This window comes from Mesoplodon mirus (genome assembly GCF_964341445.2).
Source record: "Mesoplodon mirus genome assembly, chromosome: 13".
NCBI classification, from domain to species: Eukaryota; Metazoa; Chordata; class Mammalia; order Artiodactyla; family Ziphiidae; genus Mesoplodon; species Mesoplodon mirus.
In genome coordinates, this window is record NC_138989.1 from 46,555,868 (window position 1) to 46,577,235 (window position 21,368).

The 21,368-nt window shown below is 35.2% G+C and overlaps 1 protein-coding gene across 1 annotated transcript in view; it reads left to right on the top strand.

Annotated features, from left to right (window-relative positions):
* Window positions 1–213: 213 nt before the first annotated feature.
* Window positions 214–21,368, top strand: part of DSG1 (desmoglein 1) — a gene marked incomplete at both ends in the record, with an annotated part of 36,966 nt that continues 15,811 nt past the window's right edge. The window contains 6 exons of the mRNA XM_082641307.1: window positions 214–261; window positions 9,242–9,277; window positions 9,542–9,673; window positions 10,827–10,982; window positions 12,583–12,727; window positions 18,034–18,200. Coding sequence (XP_082497433.1) covers window positions 214–261; window positions 9,242–9,277; window positions 9,542–9,673; window positions 10,827–10,982; window positions 12,583–12,727; window positions 18,034–18,200 — 684 coding nt within the window. The remainder of the gene's footprint in view (window positions 262–9,241; window positions 9,278–9,541; window positions 9,674–10,826; window positions 10,983–12,582; window positions 12,728–18,033; window positions 18,201–21,368) is intronic.

Sequence of the window (21,368 nt, forward strand, 5' to 3'; positions counted from 1 at the left end):
GACCAGCCCAAGTTTTTAGGGTGGGGATCTTGACAGGTTATACGCACCTTCAGACCTGCTTCCAGAGAAGAAAGAAACACCTCAAAGCCTGCACATAAGAACATCTACTGAGAAATTATTTTAAGCAGACACCAGCTGAGTGGGGGTAGGAAAAAGAACAGAGAAGAACAAACAAAACTCCCTTGGTCTTGGATGTAAGAGAACACAGCAGCAATGAACGGGGCCTTCTTCAGAACAGCTGCAGTGCTGTTCATTTTCCTGGTAAGTGGATCCTGTTAAAAACTTTCCATCATCATTTCACTGTAAACAAGTGAGGACCTTAAATGTTTTTTTATGTTACGTCCAACCTAAACCCATTAAAGGTTTATGTTAATGATAAGGTGATTTTATGAACTAGCTTTTTAAATAGTGTTTCTCTCCTTAATTGAAGACTCAAGATCATATTAATGCATCAGTGTCGACTCATCATATCACATCTCTGACATCGAAGTCATTGCTAAGTCATGCCAGGAAAACACTGAATTTGGGAAAGTCATATCACTACTTAATAGCATTTTGTTGTTCAAATTCTCTTTTGCAGTTAGGCTTTGAAAACTAATCTCACAGGTGTATCTTGATTTTTAACCTAGACATTTTCCCATACTTTTGGTATCTTTGCTAGTAGATGCACTCTAATTTTTAAAACATAAAATTAGGATCCACACAAATTAAAATCATAGCTGTTTGTGACTGGCTTCACCATCCAAACAATCTCAACGATTCCATATGTGGTTGGGGGTCCATATCACTAATATCAGAAGCCCCACAGTGCTAAACTGTAACTTTATTTAAAACAACATTTTTTAATTTCAAAAAGAATGGCAGTACAGGAGATTTATAAATGACGTAGTAGGTGAAGGAATGGCTATAATAAAGGAGTAAGTATAATTATTATGATACTGGTTCTTACTACTGGAAAGTCAGTAATGACTGTGACATAAAAGTTGTACATTTTATGATCAGAGAAATGTAACAGAATGCTTTATCATTGCCCCCCTACATGTTACTAGTCTTCTCTTTAGAGATAATTCTAAGGGCAACACCAGTGTGTTGCCTCAATTTCACTTATGTTGAACAATTGAAAATCGTAGTCTTTCTCACAATAAGGTTAATATAATCCAAAGAGGCGAGTGCCAGGTAAATTGTCCTCCAGTTTGACAAAATGTAGTGCTGTGGTGCATATGTGTCTCTACTTGCTTAACTTTTGAAATGGATTGTTGGGTTTCTATAATAACAAGGTAGATCTTTGATTCAACATATGCTGGTTAACTTGAATTCACTTTTAATTGAGAGGCCATAGCCAGTGAATTTAGTTATAAATGAGCATCAGTGAGCTGTAGCTGTAGTTCCAAACTGCCCTTCAAACATTAGCCTTATTCCATGGACGTGATCCTGAGGATGAGACGATATCATAATTTGGGACACAGCAGGGATTAATGAGCACCACAGAGTACGTCATTTGAACATAGGAGCGCTTGTTAATTATGCAATAATAAAATACTTTTATTTTTAATTTCATATAAACTTGATCCAATTAAGGCCTATTATAGTGTCAGTTGATTAAAGTTTATTCAGTTGCTTATGTACTTTCATTGAATCTATAAGATGCCTTCTTTTACTATTTTTATGATTATTTCTAACTAATTACATCCTATAAAATTCCTTTAAACAGCCAATTGTAACTAGTTGTTCTGCAGTACAACATATCATTTTATCAAAATCATGTACCCTCATTGAACTTTCTTTGTAGAGAGATTTCTGGGCATTTGTACTTTATTTTCTGAGTCTGGATAGTTTTTGTTTGTTTATATGTAGGTTGTTTGTTGCCATATTTTGCTTTGGATTCAATCATAAGTTTCTCATACACCTTACGAAAATTATTTCTCAAAGAACTTATTTTATAAAGAATTGAGATGTTTCATTTCATGTTATCATAACATTTTTTGTAAAACTTTTCACTTTCTGAGGTTTAGAAATTCACAATTTATTTTTACTACTGATTTTACCAGATGATTTGGATAAATGTCCTTTGGAGTTATCCAATCTATTTTTGCTTTAAAATAATTTTTTCTGAAAATTAACCATCACTATAGCAAACTCTTCCTCTTACTTTTCTGCTAGGCTTATTCTGAATGTTTGCTTTTACTAATTAAAAAAAAAAGAAAGAAATCTATGTAAAGTCTTTATATTCTTCTCTGCTCAAAGTTGGTAAGTGAAAATCGACATTAGGGAGCATATTTGGACAATTTTGAAGACCTTTAAGACATTTAAGCTGGTAGTATCTTTAATGCAAACCCACTGAGAGCTGGGCAACCATGTATTTACAAGTATGCTGTGTGGTCTGCTCAATGTACCTTTAAGTTTTAGACCTTGTTCAAATTAATGGGTTAGATCAGGGAGAATAAAGCTGAAGAAACTGCGTTACAGAGACCAAGACTGTCATATGACTATTCCATTATTTAGACAAGTTGGCTGGACAGACAATAGTTTGCAGCTGTTATAACACTGCAAGCCAAATAACTGTTGTTGATGCTACATTTATTTTTCTTTCTTTTTCGTTTCCATGAGATTAGTGTGTGTGGCTGGCAGGGGGCTGATGGGTGGTTAGAATGAACTCTAGACCAGAAAACAATGTTACCTTTGCATCAAATATAAGAAATCTCTGTGAATTGTTGTAACAGTGGTATAAGATACGGCATGGTGACTGTGGGAAAGCAAAGTAGAACCGGTAGAATTTTTGTTTTTTGTGGTACGCGGGCCTCTCACTGCTGTGGCCTCTCCCGTTGCGGAGCACAGGCTCCGGACGCGCAGGCTCAGCGGCCATGGCTCACGGGCCCAGCCACTCCGTGGCATGTGGGATCTTCCCGCCCGGGGTACGAACCCGTGTCCCCCGCATCGGCAGGCGGACTCCCAACCACTGCACCACCAGGGAAGCCCCCAGTAGAATTTTTATAGTTCTATTGATTTCTAAAACTTACGTGCAACTTTACCAGGTCCCATCAGTCACCTCAAATCAATACAAATCTCAAGGTGTCTTTTTCTATAAAAGCCAACTTCTGCAGCTTACACTCAAAGAACAAATAAACCTATCTTTATCTATTACCAGGATTGATCGGTTTTTCAGTTCATCATACCAGCCTAGCTTCTCTTCTTTCCATGGTTAATACTTCCTTTAAAAAAAAAACCCTTCTGACCACCTGATAAACTAACTCCACAATTTGAACTTAGCTGAAATTATAAGGATAAAGCAGGTGTTTTTAGAGTATTTCTCAGGACCAGGGCTAAAATACACAGAATGTAATATATACTTTATTACATAATTCATCAACTTAATGTGAACCAGTCATCTTAAATTTCCATAATTGTGTTAATTGATGCCTAAAGCAAGAGAAGGACTAACAAACTAGTACAGACCAAACAGAAGAGAAGCAAATGAGAGGATTCTTTATGCTTTCTTGTGCACATATTACAGTGATACATATTATAGACATTAGAACTTCAGTAAAATATTTTACAGAAAATGGGAGCAACATTTCAGTTCACCTGTTAAGTTTATAAATTGTATTTAAGCATAATGATGATGCTCCTAAAAGCTTTGGAATTTCACAGCAGATTTAGGATCAGCATGTTCTTTCACTTTTATGAAAATAGAGAGTACAAATTTATCATCATTTAATTGGTTTGAGTTGCCACAAAGTAAAACATTTTGCTGTGTCTGATTTAGGTAATAGAAAAACCTAAAGAACTAGGAAATGCTAACTGGATAAATCTGAAGGCATGGCCCCTAAAGGACAAGATTTACCTACTTAACAAGGCTCATGAATCTAGAAAAATAACACTCTGCCTATACCCAGAGCACTTAATTTCTGATAACACTTTTCTCCACTACACATTCTTCAAGGACACTGTTGCTGAGGTTCCCTGTGTTCTAACAGGCATTGCCTAACACAGAAGCAGGATGCATGCTCAGTACTGCAGTTAGACTCACTATGCTTCCCTCAGTGAGGGAACAGCCTTACAGAACACTGGGTCATGTCACCCTTGCTGGCTATGCTTGGCATGCAAGGTCCTTTAATGGACTTAGGCAAGTCAAAGTGGTTTAAATGCCACTGGCTGCTGATCCATACTCTCAGTTGGTCTATGAGCACAGGGCACAACCTTGTCTAATGAAAAACCACATCTTCAGAAATTAATGGCTGCCTGCTGCTCATAAAATGACTTGACTGTAAGTTATTGGAGGGCAGGTTCTGTTCTGATTCACATTTGTATCCTTCACAGTGTCTTGCACCAGTGCAAGTTTGCTCGGTAGATGTCTAATTCACAAAGTAGAGGCATCAAAAGGGAATTTTGGGATAGTTTATCTTTTTCTCCCCCCACACACTCCAAAAAATCAAATCATCAGGGTATTAAACATGAAAATAATCATGCTGAATTTCCCTAACATGTATTTTTATGATGCACTATTACAGTTACATTTAGTCTAAGGCTTACCATAATAGTTTTAGGACTTAAGCCCTTTGAAAGTCTTAATCCAGCCTTGGGTCCACACCCAAGTATGGATATACATTTGATATGTATTTGTCAAATAAATAAATAAACCAATAAACAAATATGAGGAATGAGCCATCAAGGTGTTGTCAACTCCAGACTGATAGCTATTGTCCAAGTAGTACAAAGGAAAGACAAAACGGGAGGTTTTTTTAAAAGAAGCAAATTATTATATTTTAGCTTTATCTCAGGTTCATCCTTGTGATGTATATAACAGCTAAACACCTCAGAATTTGATGCTTACAAAACTGTCAAGAGACTGTGGAAGACTACCTTACAATTATTAAATGCAAGAGGTTTTCCTTATAAAAATCACTTACTACTTTCAAGACCATTTTTATTATAGGCAAAGAAATGTAAACCTCAATATCAAAAGAAATAACTAAAAATAAGTATAATTAGAGAGTCATTGAAATTAGCATGTACTTTTGTGTCTTGTGGCTTTTTAAAAAAATATGTGGATTGGCTCCTAAAATAATGATTCAGGGAGGACTCACTGAGGATGTGCTTTAAGTGAATTATGCACTGCTTTCTTAGAATGTCTTAGTTGGAAAGGGCTTTAGTCTCATATACAGATGAGGAAACTGAGGCACCAAATGGCTAAGTGACTCACCACAACACCCATAGGCAGAGGTCAAGAGAGTTGAGAGGTACTCAGCTTGACAACGCTGTCTTCATCTCTAAGTGATTCTCTGTCACAGTCTCCACAGAACATATTCCCAACTCATTTCAGAATCCAAACTAGTCCCCTAATCGCCCCCAAATAACCTTATCTTTATTCTAGGGACAAGGTCTAGATCATTCAGGATAGTGTCCTTCAACTTCCCTCTCCAATCAAGTGATTTTCATCTCCATCCTCCTCTCTTCCCTACTCTCTGTCTTCAAAGTCCTTTCTTTCTGCCTATTCCCTCCCACTCTCCCCATCACGACATCTCCATGAAGGACTTTCATTCTGAACCTCTCCACTTTCAAACCAAAATTTCTTACTCTCCTCTTTCTCCTCCTTCAAAAACCCGTCTCCCTCTCCCAAAATATTTCCTTGGACACTACGTCTAATTCTACCATCACGTAATTCTGTTTTTTTTAAAATCACCAAACTTCTTAGAAAAGTGACTATCTTTATGCCCTCTTGGGAATTCCCTAACTGTCCAGTGGCTAGGACTCCATGCTTCCACTGCAGGGGCACAGGTTCGATCCCCACATGCCTCGCAGCACGGGCAAAAGAAAATAAAATGGTTTATGTCCTTTTCCCCTCCATCTTATTCCCCAGTTTCTTTCAGTCAGAAAGGGCCTGTTCCATCCAACTGAAAGCATCCTGTTCAAGGTCACAGAAAATCTCAGATTTCCTCAGGATTCACTCTGCTAACTATTTCATATCTGATACAGTTCACACCCATCTGTCTTTCACTTTTCCCTTCCTTTGACATCCTTGACATCCAATGGTATTTTCTTCCCAGTTTTTCAGCCACTTCTTCTTTTTTCTCTTTTTGTTTCTCGTTTCTTGTCATTGTTCCCAGTTATATAAATGTAGGGATTCCCCTAGTTTCATTCTCACCCACAGGCTGTTTCTTTGCTGTATTCTTGAGGGATTTCAAATTCTCCCATGATTTCAGCTAACCTACCTGCAAAGATATTCCTTCATATATCAGTCTTGGACCACCATTGTTCATGGTGCTAAGTCATATTTCAAACTGCTAAACATCTTTGCCCAGGCCTTTCTCTAGCATCTCAAACTTGATGTGTTCTAACCAGCTAAATTCTGCTATGGCCTTGCTCCTGATCTGCCCATTTAAAATTGCCACCACCTGAGATTCTTCCCTCTCTTGACTCCCACATCCCATTGGTTCTCAAGCCCTGTCAATTTCAACCATGCACTATCTCTCCCTTGATCTTGCCCCCGTCTGTTCCCATAGCCACTGCTCCTGTTCAGCTCCTCATCTCTGGCCTGATTTCATGCAAAACACTCAGCTGCTGGTGGCCTGTAATCACTGACTCTTCCCACCACTCCCACCAATTGTTGGCAGAGTAATCTTTTAAACCCACAATTTTATCATGGCTTTACCGTGATCAAAAAACTTCCATATTTTCCTACTGCACACAGGGAGTTGATGTCAGAATTGAAAAGGTAACTCTATATAATTTAGTCTACCCCCACCATTTCACAAATGAGAAAACTAAAGCTCAGAGAATCGAGGAAGTACACTGAGAGTTTTCTGACTCTACCAAGTCCTCCTTTTATCTCATTGTTTTGCCTTTGAAAGTCCAAGAGTGACTTTGTTTCAGAGTTTTTTCTGGACTCTGAGCAAATCACAATAAGATTATGTCAACAAAACACATTTTTAAGCAGACTCGGCAGTTTTTTAATTACTAATCCAGTTGAGAGCCAGACACTGTGGTGAAACCTGCTTGGTCTTCTGCCTAAGTTGCTACTCATGGGAAAAAGAATGACCCAGCTCCACAAAGTTGCAAGGTTTCTTGGTCATCTGGCATAGTTCTCCAAAACAAACAGCAGGCACTGACACTTCAGTGTGGTAAGGGAAGTACAGGACAGGTAACAGATGCATACACAACTCTGTAGCTATGAAGAAATGGCTTCCAAACAGACAAATTATATACACCCACACCTCAGTTGTCCCACTCCCACAAACAAGAGCAAAAAGTGTTCAAGAGTTCAGAGGTAGCAAGTAATAGACATTTGCATTAACATCATTTCAATTCTGTGCCCAAGAAGGACTCTACAATAACATTTCAGTTACTTGTCCAAAATAACTTGGATAATTTGGGCCATTTATTTTTCTACCCCCTCCCCTGCCCCATAGTATTAATATTATTGTTGTTGTTATTATTGTATATAAACCTTCCTAATTCACAAGGATATTATGCGATTAGATTAAAATCAGAATTATTTTGAATTCTCAAAGTTGCAATAATGTCAATTCTTTGTAGTATATTTTACTTAGTAATTTACTTGGAATAGGCTCTTATACTTTATTGTAAAACCCACACCTCAAGAACAAATTTAGGCTGAATTGTGCTGGATTGTATTTAGCCGTAAATTAATGACCAAACCTCAATTTCTTCATCTGTAAAATGGAGAGAATTATAGTATTGACCACATGTACTAATGAAGATTGAATGCACGGATTTCTCTAAACACATTGTCTAGTACTTAGTTATCATTCAGTGAACTGTAATGGTGATTAATGATAATGATTAACATTAAATAGATACCAGGAGTGTATAATTCCTATAATAAAGACATTATCTCTTTACACACTCATATTAATCATAAACACATATTTTCCTGAATTATCAATTATGGCAATTTTTTAAAATATGTACTTGGAGATTAAAATTTTATTTTTCTTTAATGGTGAAATTGAAACTAACTGTAAAAAGTAATTTACTATATTTTGAAATTACTATTATTAGTATTTTTTAAAATGCAAACTATAATTTTCTTTTATCAACAGTCCAGATAAAGTCTAATGGTGATAACAGTTTTCGTAATTAGCAATTCTGAAAAAAAAAAAACAGATAAAGTTCAAAACTTCTTATTTAGGGAAAAATAAAAACTAAGAATTTACACTATATTTAATGATTCTAAATTAAATTTAATAAATGTAGACAAACCCTTCAAATCCACAATTAATTTTTAGATAGATATTTTACAATGTCTTAAGCATATTGATATATTAGACTTAATATATAAGTGTGTGTGTTTTTAGAAATGCCTTTGTTTTTAGAGAAAAATAATTTAAATTATATGTATGATTTTCACTAAAAATCATATGTAAAGATCAAGGCCAGAGTTGAAACTAGGCAGAGCTCTGTTTGACTAGATCACTTGTTTGACCGGGAAATTGTTTAATGCAGGAGAAAAGACCAATGAAATTTGCTTACACAGCAATTTGTCCCTAGAGTCTTGTAATTTATTTTCATTGCTATGGAAGAATGCATTTATATCATTTGTTTTGTTTAGTGCCAACAATAAAATATCTAATATGAACTCATTTTTACATAAAGAAAATTGTTTTTATTTTAGAACTTTTTATTCTCATATTTCAAAGAAAATTAAAGATTTATCACCTCAAGATTTTCAAAAATACTAGAAAATCTTCCATCTAGAATTTGACAGTGAAAAAGCAAATATTCCAAAGTTTTCCTGATATTTTCTGCTTTATATCCTTTCTTTACTCCAAAAATTTTTTTTCTGTTTCCATCTATGGCTAGTCAGATCCCAAAACTATCATCAAATATTTTAGTATCATAACCATGCTGTTGAATCACTAAATAGCATCCGAGTATCTCCAGCTCTTCAGGCACAAGATTTACTAAGAGGTCCTGAGTTCCCAACTCTCATTCTCCCTGGGTTCTAGCTTCAAATGTCTTAGCTCATATGATTACAAGTATCTGCATAGGCTAAGAATGAAAAAGAGGTTAACAATAAAAGTAATGAAAAGAAGAGCAAAATTGAAAGGTAAAAACCAAACATAAAGGAATCCTTAGCATCGTCATCAGAACTTGAGAAATAAAACCAGATTCACCTGCTAATGACCCACAAGACTATTGCTTATTTTTTTTAAGCAGTGAGATAGCATGAATTACAAAGTATTCAATTAAAAATTAATTGTGGTTATCTTATTTTTTATAGGTGGTGCTGGAAGTTAACAGTGAGTTTCAAATCCAGGTAACATACAGCAAATTATTTTTTTCCAAATTAAAAATAAGAAAAATGGTTTGGGAGAAGCAACATATTTTCCAAAGAAAATTCATTCTTATAAGTAAAGTTAATGTTATGCTAAAATTAATAGATTATCAAAATTACCAATTTTCCCAATGAAACATCCTCTCTTTCTGACATTATAATTACCCCATCCCCCAAAAGCTCCAGTGGAATGTGAATTATGAATAAAAGTTAATAGATACTATTACTTTATCCTGCCCACCCAAGGTCAGAGATTATAACACTAAAAATGGCACCATCAAGTGGCATTCCGTCAGGAGGCAAAAACGCGAGTGGATCAAGTTCGCTGCAGCCTGCCGTGAAGGTGAGGACAACTCAAAGAGGAACCCAATCGCCAAAGTAAGTATCAACCCCAAAGCATAAAATCAAAAATCAGAATGGATGGAGTTAAATTTTCAAAAGAACCTGTCTTTTAAATATTTTATGAACATATCTCACTGAGAAATTATGATGCAGAACAAAACTATAGCCATTCAGATTATGAAAATTGAAGCCATTAAAAGTATAAATTAAGAAATGTAGGCACTCGGGTAAACAGTTAAACATTGACTCACCACATTGGTGAAATTAATATACATGATCATATGCCACCCCAAACTCTAGATGAAAAAAATATAGTGATTTATACAATGAATTTAATGCTCAGCACAGTCACAGGAACTATTTCAATGTGTGCTACTTCTGCCTCCTGATTTCTTAGAATTGAATTCCTACTTTTGGCTTTGTTATGAACATTCACAATGTACCCTGTTTCATGCTCTCTTTTCCTTTGATTTTCCCTTTTCTTCCTTTTGCACACACATGCTCACATGCATGTGCACATGCACACACGGAAACATATCCCCACACACAGATTCACACATACAAACATATATACACATATATACACAAATTTACACAGAGATTTCCCCATAAGATTGCTTACGTCATACAATTTTTTATCTCCAAGAGAGCCCTGGTTTCACATCCTCCTCATTTTCAAAATTAAAATCTTCTATACAGTCAGATAACTCTTGTTGCCTACATAAATCTACTTTAAACTTTCTTCTAAAACTTTACATTTAAAAAAATTTTTAATCAAAAGATCAAAGTTATGTAATAATATTGGTAAACTCCTTAAGACTGCAAGGAGTTCTCTATTCTAGCCCCAACTTTAGCACAGAGACTAAAAATAATACGATCCATTGCAAATGTTGAATGAATGAATGCATGTAAGATGACTGCATAGATTTAGATTTATTATGGTGATATTTTACTTTTTTCTAATTTGGTAGGAACAGAAATTGAATTTCTTTTATTAAGTTGTCATTTACCATTGAAAATATAGAGCTGTTATTATTCCTCTTATCTAGGAAAATAATTCTCTATTTCCAGCATTTCTCAAAAGATAACAGATACTCACATTCAACAATTCTCAAGATAGTTGTCTTATATCAAACATAGCACTCTTGATTTGCTCCCTGTAATGTTTTTACCTGTGCTCTTTCTGCAGATTCACTCAGATTGTGCTGCAAACCAGCAAGTTACATACCGCATCTCTGGAGTAGGAATTGATCAACCACCTTACGGAGTCTTTGTTATTAATCAAAAAACTGGTGAAATTAATATAACATCCATAGTTGATCGAGAGGTCACCCCTTTTTTCATTGTAAGTGGATGAATATGTATGTTCAGGCCTATATTATTTTTGGAGTATCTTAAGCTCAGATCATATTTGATTTGATTTCAAGTCTCAATATTATGCATTTTTGATTGTCCCTTATTTCATGAGCATCTTATGACCCAAAAGAAACAAAAGATTCAGAAAGGAGTGTTTGCTTAACTGCCTTAGTAAAAATGCTAACCTCTGGTCACCCCCCGGTGTCAAGCTAAAGTGTTTGTTTGGAAGGGCAAGCACCTAACTTCTTTTACTTTAATTCAGTTGAGAATACCTGTTCCTCTTAAATCCAATGCCAAATGATGATTCTGGAGCTCCTGATGGAGCTTTTCCTGAGTGAACATACTTTATGATAAAATGACATTGCTCAAGCTCACCTGAACTCAGAATGTGCCTTGAAGATACTTTAATTCACCCTTAACGAATCTCACTCTATTCTTTACAGTTGCTGTGACAAAACTTCAAACCCTCCACCTCATTTCCACTTTATGAAGCTGACCTGTGACCAACTTCATTAAAAAGTCTGAGGTCCTTCATCACAAACTCCCACAATTAATTCTCTCTCCTCCAGTTCAGAAATGTTGTGAATTAAATCCAAAAATGGGATCGATTTTCTTCTTTTCTCAACTGCTTATCCCAAAAGCTATCTATTTTCCCATAATTACCTGTCCAAGAACCTTAATCAATCAGCTTTGTTTTTTCATCTTTCTTCTGCTTGCTCCATTGGCTGCTAATCCATTTCCATCTATCATTCGGGTCAACACCTGTTAATACTTGAAAAATAAAAATAAAGACATTTTTAAAACTTTCTTTGATCTTGTAACCTCTTCTATTCAAACCCCATAATTTTCCAAAATGCCTTCAAATAGTAATCTATGCTTGCAGGCTTTCACTCATACTGCTTTTCTGTATGCCTCAAACTACTTTAATTCCTTAGTCTTCTGTTCCAAGTCTGTATTCCTGCCTTGTCTCCCACAATGTTTCCCTGAAAACTCTAAATCAACATGCCAGCATATTAGCTTTTCTTGATGCACAATGCATTTTTATATGAAATATATCACATAGGCAAAATAGTATACATTACACTTACATACACCAAATAATAATATAAACACCCACATAGCCACACCTATCCCATGAATGCTATATTTCTCTGAAGCCCCCGTGTGACTCTCATTTGTCACATTCTCAAGCCCCATAACCCCTATTCCTAATTCCAAACAGTGAGTTTTCACCACTCCATTTCCTTCCTCACGTGAATCCCTTTGCTTGAACACCCTGCCAATTCCCTGCTCCACCTGTTGAAATTTTCTTTGAAGATCTCTCAATCATTACATCCTCCTATGAAGTCACAGTAATTTTGTTCTTCCTTCGTGTAACTTATCTTGTTACCTTTTCTCAAATGGGATTTTGAGTTAGTGTTTGCCTCCCCTTACTGATTATAAGTACTACTTGTGTCTACCTTCAAGTAGGAAATAATATGTCTTACTGTTCTTTTAGTTTCCCACAATGCCTAACATAATGCTCAAAGAAAGCAAGAACTTAATAAGTATGTGTTGCACCATGTAATTATTCCTCTTTTCTCTCCTAGATCTATTGTCGTGCTGTGGATTCACTGGGCCAAGATTTAGAGAGAATTCTTGAGCTCAGAGTCAGGGTTTTGGATATAAATGACAACCCTCCGGTATTTTCTATGTCTACTTTTCTAGGACAAATAGAAGAAAATTCTAATTCCAGTAAGTAGTCTACTTTATTAAGTAAACAAGACTATTTGGCTTCCAGATCATTCTTAACAGCCAGACAACTAGAGGCTAAACTCTGTCAAGGTACTACATCACGAATGTAAAAGATAAGGTTGGAAAAGCATGTAGAACAGGAAGGCATTAAGAAATCTCCATAACGGCTTTCCCTTCAACTGTGGAAGCAGCTCCAACTGTCATGCACAAGGAGCAACTCTAAAGTAATAGGAAGCATTTTCTCACACACAAGCTCTGTAGTAGATTCCTAAGGAAAAAATCCAAAAGTACTTTGCTCAATGGTGACAGAGTTACTGGGAGAATTTAGCCTCCCAACCTGACTACTTTGAAGGGGAATCTCATCCATTTCTATTCATACTGCGTTTTTTTCTTTGTTTGTTTGTTTTTAATTTTAACGACTCTAAAGTCACTCATAGAAATCACCTCCAGACAAGCTATTTGGTAGCCATAATCTTAAAGAGCTTTTCTTTGACAACAAATAAATGCAAAGCAAACATTGTTGCCCCTTCTTATATATGATTTAATAAATATGGGTTTGGTTTGCTTTTACTCAAGTCACTGATAGTATGTATTTGAAATGTATTACAAACCTAATCCTCTTTGGTCCTCCATGTAAAATATATTTAAAGCCGACCATCTCAAGGAATGATAGTGGAGGGGCACCAGAAAACCTAGAAACTAGAACCAGTATTTACACAAGGGCTTTAAAAATCTAAACGTGCAATTGTTTCCTTATGGATTACTGTAAAAGGCAACATTTTAACTGTCAAATATTCAGTCACTTGGGCGGGATAGTATATTAACTGCTTTGTGTACCATTGAAGATTGTCCTAGATATATTAAAAACACAGCAGAGATAATGTCTCATTTGAATTCAAAACTTCAACTTACCATAGTTACTTTTAACTGTTAAGTGGTATAACTTCTTGTAAGTTCAAATAATTCTTACATTTTAATTCTGTTCGTTAAAATACTATACCTACAGTTTAAACTTTTAAAAATGCTCCTATAAGAATGATAAACCATTAGCCAGACTCATCAAGAAATAAAGGGAGAAGACTCATATCATCAGAATTAGAAATGAAAAGGGAGAAGTAACAACTGACACTGCAGAAATACAAAGGACCATGAGAGATTACTACAAGCAACTATAGGTCAATAAAATGGACAAACTGGAAGAAATGGACAAATTCTTAGAAAAGCACAACCTTCTGAGACTGAACCAGGAAGAAATAGAAAATATGAACAGACCAATCATAATATGAACAGACCATCAATTTCATGAAATTGAAATGATATAATATGAAAATATGAACAGACCATCAATTTCATGAAATTGAAACTGTGATTAAAAGTCTTCCAACGAACAAAACCCCAGGACCAGATGGCTTCACAGGCGAATTCTATCAAACATTTAAAGAAGAGTTAACACCTATCCTTCTCAAACTCTTCCAAAATATAGCAGAGGGAGGAACACTCCCCAACTCATTCTACGAGGCCACCATCACCCTGATACCAAAACCAGACAAAAATGTCACAAAGAAAGAAAACTAGAGGCCAATATCACTGATGAACATAGATGCAAAAATTCTCAACAAAATACTAGCAAACAAAATCCAACAGCACATTAGAAGGATCATACACCATAATCAAGTGTAATTTATCCCAGGAATGCAAGAATCCTTCAATATATGCAAATCAGTCAATGTGATACACCATATTAACAAACTGAAGGAGAAAAACCATATGATCATCTCAATAGATGCAGAGAAAGCTTCTGACAAAATTCAACACCAATTTATGATAAAAGCTCTCCAGAAAGTAGGCATAGAGGGAACCTACCTCAATATAATTAAGGCCATATATGACAAACTCATAGCCAGCATCGTTCTCAATGGTGAAAAACTGAAACCATTTCCTCTAAGATCAGACACAAGACAAGGCTGCCCAGTCTCACCATGGTTATTCAACATAGTTTTGGAAGTTTTAGCCACAGCAATCAGAGAAGAAAAAGAAATAAAAGGAATCCAAATCAGAAAAGAAGAAGTAAAACTGTCACTGTTTGCAGATGACATGATACTATACATAGAGAATCCTAAAGATGCTACCAGAAAACTACTAGAGCTAATCAATGAATTTGGTAGAGTAGCAGGATACAAAATTAATGCACAGAAATCTCTTGCATTCCTATACACTAACAAGGAAAGATCAGAAAGAGAAATTAAAGAAACAATCTCATTTACCATTCCAACAAAAAGAATAAAATACCTAGGAATAAATTTACCTAAGGAGGCAAAAAGACCTGTATTCAGAAAACTATAAAACACTGATGAAAGAAATCAAAGGTAACATAAACAGATGGAACGATATACCATGCTTCTGGATTAGAAGAATCACTATTGTGAAAATGACTATACTACCCAAAGCAATCTACAGATTCAATTCCTATCAAACTACCAATGGCATTTTTCACAGAACTAGAACAAAAAATTGCACAATTTGTGTGGAAACACAAAAGACCTCGAATAGCCAAAACAATCTTGAGAAAGAAAAATGGAGCTGGAGGAATCAGGCTCCCAGACTTCAGACTATACTACAAAGCTACAGTAATCAAGACAGTATGGTACTGGCACAAAAACAGAAATATAGATCAACGGAACAGGATAGAAAGCCCAGAGATAAACCCACACACATATGATCACCTTATCTTTGATAAAGTAGGCAAGAATATACAGTGGAGAAAAGACTGCCTCTTCAATAAATGGTGCTGGGAAAACTGGACAGCTACTTGGAAAAGAATGAAATTAGAACACTCCATTACACTATACACCATAATAAACTCAAAATGGATTAAACACCTAAATGTAAATCCAGACACTATAATACTCTTAGAAGAAAACATAGGCAGAACACTCTATGACATAAATCACCGCAAGATCTCTTTTGACCCACCGCCTAGAGAAATGGAAATTAAAACAAAAATAAACAAATGGGGCCTAATGAAACTTCAAAGCTTTTGCACAGCAAAGGAAAACATAAACAAGACCAAAAGACAACCCTCAGAATGGGAGAAAATATTTGCAAATGAAGCAACTGACAAAGGATTAATCTCCAAAACCTACAAGCAACTCATGCAGCTCAATATCAAAAAAACAAATAATCCAATCCAAAAATTGGCTGAAGACTTCAATAGACATTTCTCCAAAGAAGGTACACAGATTGCCAACAAACACATGAAAAGATATCCAACATCACTAATCATTAGAGAATTGCAAATCAAAACTACAGTGAGGTATCACCTCACACCAGTCAGAATGGCCATCATCAAAAATCTACAAATAATAAATGCTGAGAGGGTGTGGAGAAAAGGGAACCCTCTTGCATTGTTGGTGGGAATGTAAACTGATACAGCCACTATGGAGAACAGTATGGAGTTCCTTAAAAAACTAAAAATAGAACTACCATATGACCCAGCAATCCCACTACTGGGATATATCCTGAGAAAACCATAATTCAAAAAGCGTCATGTACCACAATGTTCATTGCAGCTCTATTTACAATAGCCAGGACATTGAAGCAACCTAAGTGTTCATCAACAGATGAATGGATAAAGAAGGTGTGGCACATGTATACAATGGAATATTACTCAACCATAAAAAGAAACAAAACTGAGTTGTTTGTAGTGAGGTGGATGGACCTAGAGTCTGTCATACAGAGTGAAGTAAGAAAGAGAAAATCAAATACTGTATGCTAACACATATATACAGAATCTAAAAAAAAAAAAAAAAAAAAGGTTCTGATGAACCTAAGGGCAGAACAGGAATAAAGACACAGATGTAGAGAATGGACTTGAGGACATGGGCGGGGGAAGGGTAAGCTGGGACGAAGTGCGAGAGTAGCATTGACATATATACACTACCAAATGTAAAATAGATAGCTAGTGGGAAGCAGCTGCATGGCACAGAGAGATCATCTCGGTGCTTTGCAACCACGGAGAGGGGTGGGATAAGGAGAATGGGAGAGAGACACAAGAGGGAGGGGATATGGGGATATACCTATGCACATAGCTGATTCACTTTGTTATACAGCAGAAACTAACACACTGTAAAGCAATTATACTCTGATAAAGATGTTCAAAAAAAAAGAATGTTTGTTGTAAAAATTCACAAAATATGAATAAAAACAGAATAGAAATGCATTCTTTGCTCTCCCTAGCACCGTTTTTCAGGGGCAAGTACCATCACTAGTTACTTAGGTACATACTTTCTATAATAATGTAAATATATATAAATGTGTTTCCAAAGAAGAAACAAATGTGACCATATTTTACATACTTATCCACAATGTGAGTTTTTATTGAAATATATTTTGAACACATTTCCATATTAGGAAATACACGTTTCTTCATTCCTTTTAACAATTTCATGAGATTTCATTATATGAACGCACCATAATTAATGAATTAATTGCCTCTGAAAACATTTTTAAAAATGATGATGAAATGAATACACACACAGAGATTGAGAGAGAGAGAAATGGGGGTTGGTAGTTGGTGTCTACAGACAGTCCAATTGTGCTTGGAACAGAGTTGATTGTAGAGAAGTCTAGTTTATGAATGCTGGAAGCTTTTCACATTCTCCAGTGTTCTTCATCAAAACTGCTAATAAGTTTACTGGAAAAAATGAGGGATAGGACAAAGTATGTAATTAAACAAGCGTCTTTCTAAACCTACTAGTTACGTAGCATTTTACTAGAGACCACGCAAAATACAACAATAATATATATTTATTGAATGTGCATTATTCAATAGGAACTTCACATAACTTTCTTCATATAGATGTTTAATTCTTTCATGAACTCAATGAGGATGGTACTATTATCACCCCTGTTTATAGATGTGGAAACTGAGGCCAAGATCACATAGCTAGAAAGTGCTATAGTTGAGAATGAATTGGTCTGGACTTATATCATTTTGTTTCACCATAGCAGCCTTTTAAAAAAAGAATTATACTAGAATAAGAAATGGAAAGGCAGAAGAAAATATTTCTTTGTTTTCTAGCTATCAGTAATGTCTAAGGTTCCTGGTAAAATGTGATCTTTTCATCAAGACAAAAGTATAGAAAGGAGCTAAGATATTGGTATGTTGAAGCAGTAGAAAGGGAAAATGGTTGAGTGCCCATTATATGGACCAACTAACCCTAACACCTTGTTGGAAAAACAATATATATTATACTACAACAAAAATGCAAACTGTCCATTTGCAATCAATTTCTCCTGATTTCTAGATACACTGGTGATGATACTCAATGCTACTGATGCAGATGAACCAAATAATTTGAACTCAAAAATAGCCTTCAAGATCGTAAGACAAGAACCTTCTGATTCACCAATGTTTATTATCAACAGATACACTGCAGAAATTCGAACAATGAATACTTTTCTGGACAGAGAGGTAATTCTTTTTTCTTTGAGTGAGTTGTAGTCTCAAAGGAACTGATTCTAAAAGCAAGAGTTCTAAGGAAAAAAAAGAAAACAGTACTTTAAAATTTTAATTACATAACATTTTCACATAATGGTAATGACATAAATATCCGTGAGGTGAAAAAAACAGGAATCCCTCAAATAGATTTTATACTCATTTTTCATTTAATCCTACTTAGCATTTGTCTCAATTTAAGAAAAATACATTCTGAGAGTACATAAAAATACACACAAGGTAGATGCAAAAGCTCCTTTTTTTTTTTAAAGTATGTCCTATAATGAAATAAATTTAAGAAACAATTGCTATTATGTCTCCCATCTTGGTGAGTCATAATGCGTGTGAACACGGTAGGAGCTCCAAGAATTTTTACAGGCTAAGAGACTTGTTTATCTTTCTTTTTTTGTTGTTTTGTCTATTTGTTTGTTTATCTTTCTTTAAGCCAGCATATCCTAGGCGCATTTAAGAGAACCCTTTATTTTTCTCTTCCTATATCTCACCTACTGGCAGCCCACTGAGTACTTTGGGAAATGAATCACAGAATCAGAATGATAGATAAGAATTAAGTAAAATCCAGACCGGTCTTTTCATTTACAAATAAAAAATAATAATTACTGATTGTTACCCAATTAGAACGAGCATTGCATGGTTTCTATAATGCCATGTGGTCCCTTGTTTTAATTTTAAAATATCAACTTTTTCCATTATGTTTTTTAATGTGGATAGAATATAACTGATGTGCATATATTTTAGGGTTATAAATGAGTAAGTTTTATTTTCTATTTGATATTTAATTAAATTTCATTTTAAGTATTATAGTTATTTTAAAATGACATCTCCCTGCTAATGATTCCTAGATTTAGGATAAATCAGATTATTTTAACACTCTTTATTGATCCAAATGCCATCAGTTTCTAGGTTACCATTATGTCCTTTTTTACTTGTTTGAAAATTACCAGAAGAAGAAATTGACTATTTAGGTATTTCTCTCTCAAACTTTCCTAAAGAGCCCAGTGGGTTTCCTTTAACATGAAAAGAGTTGTAATAGTGAAGAGTTCTAAAAAGTAAAGGAACTCTGCAATCACTGGCAAGCCACCAGAGCATATATTTTATTCTTTATAATTTTTATTTTTTATTGGATTATAGTTGATTAACAATGCTGTGTTAGTTTCAGGTGTGCAGCAAAGTGATTCAGTTATACGTATAAATGTACCTATTCTTTTTCAAATTCTTTTCCCATTTAGGTTATTACAGAATATTGAGCAGTGTTTCCTGTGCTATACAGTATGTTCTTGTTGGTTATCTATTTTATTTTTTTAATTATTTTTTTAACTTTTTATTTTTTATTGGAGTATAGTTATTAACAGTGTTGTGATAGCTTCAGGTATATAGCAAGGTGATTCAGTTATACATATACATGTATCTATTCTTTTTCAAATTCTTTTCCCATTTAGTTTGTTACATAATATTGAGCAGAGTTCCCTGTGCTATACAGTAGGTCCTTGTTGGTTATCTATTTTCAGCATAGCAGTGTGTACACGTCAGTCCCAAGCTCATAATCTATCAGTCCCCCCACCCTTCCCCCACTGGTAACCATAAGTTCATTCTCTAAGTCTGTGAGTCTGTTTCCACTTTGTAAATAAGTCCATTTGTATCATTTATTTTTTAGATTCTGCATATAAGTGATATCATATGATATTGTCTTTCTCTGTCTGACTTACTTCACTTAGTATGATAATCTTCAGGTACATCCATGTTCCTGCAACTGGCAGTATTTCATTCTTTTTAATGGTTAATATCCATTGTATGTATGTACCACATCTTCTTTATCCATTCATCTGTCAATGGACATTTAGGTTGCTTTCATCTATTGTAAACAGCACTGTAACGAACATTGGGGTGCATGTATGCTTTCGAACCATGTTTTTCTCCAGATATATGCCCAGAAGTGGGATTGCTGATCATATGGTAGCTCTATTTTTAGTTTCTAAAGGAACCTCCATACTTTTCTCCATAGTGGCTGTACCAATTTACATTCCCACCAACAGCGTAGTAGGGTTCCCTTTACTCCACACCCTCTCCAGCATTTAGTTTGTAGATTTTTGATGATGGCCATTCTGGCTGGTGTGAGGTGATATCTCACTGTAGTTTTGATTTGCCTTTCTCTAATAATTAGCGATGTTGAGCATCTTTTCATGTGCCTTTTGGCAATCTGTATATCTTCTTTGGAGAAATGTCTATTGAGGTCTTCAGCCCATTTTTGGATTGGATTGTTTGTTTTTTTGATATTGAGCTGCATGAGTTGCTTGTAGGTTTTGGAGATTAATCCTTTGTCAGTTGCTTCATTTGCAAATATTTTCTCCCATTCTGAGGGTTGTCTTTTGGTCTTGTTTATGTTTTCCTTTGCTGTGCAAAAGCTTTGAAGTTTCATTAGGCTCCATTTGTTTATTTTTGTTTTTATTTCCGTTTCTCTAGGATGTGGTTCAAAAGGATTTTGCTGTGATTTATGTCATAGAGTGTTCTGCCTATGTTTTCCTCTAAGAGTTTGATAGTGTCTGGCCTTACATTTAGGTGTTTAATCCATTTTGAGTTTATTTTTGTGTATGGTGTTAGGGAGTGTTCTAATTTCATTCTTTTACATGTAGCTGACCAGTTTTCCCAGCACCACTTACTGAAGAGGCTATCTTTTCTCCACTGTATATTCTTGCCTCCTTTATCAAAGATAAGGTGACCATATGTATGTGGGTTTATCTCTGGGCTTTCTATCCTGTTCCATTGATCTATATTTCTGTTTTTGTGCCAGTACCATACTGTCTTGATTACTGTAGCTTTGTAGTATAGTCTGAAGTCAGGGAACCTGATTCCTCCAGCTCTGTTTTTCTTTCTCAAGATTGCTTTGGCTCTTCGGGGTCTTTTGTGTTTCCATACACATTGTGAAATTTTTTGTTCTAGTTCTGTGAAAAATGCCAGTGGTAGTTTGATACAGATTGCATTGACTCTGTAGATTGCTTTGGGTAGTATACTCATTTTCACAGTGTTGATTGTTCCAATCCAAGAACATGGTATATCTCTCCATCTTTTTGTATCATCTTTAATTTCTTTCATCAGTGCCTTTTAATTTTCTGCATACAGGTCTTTTGT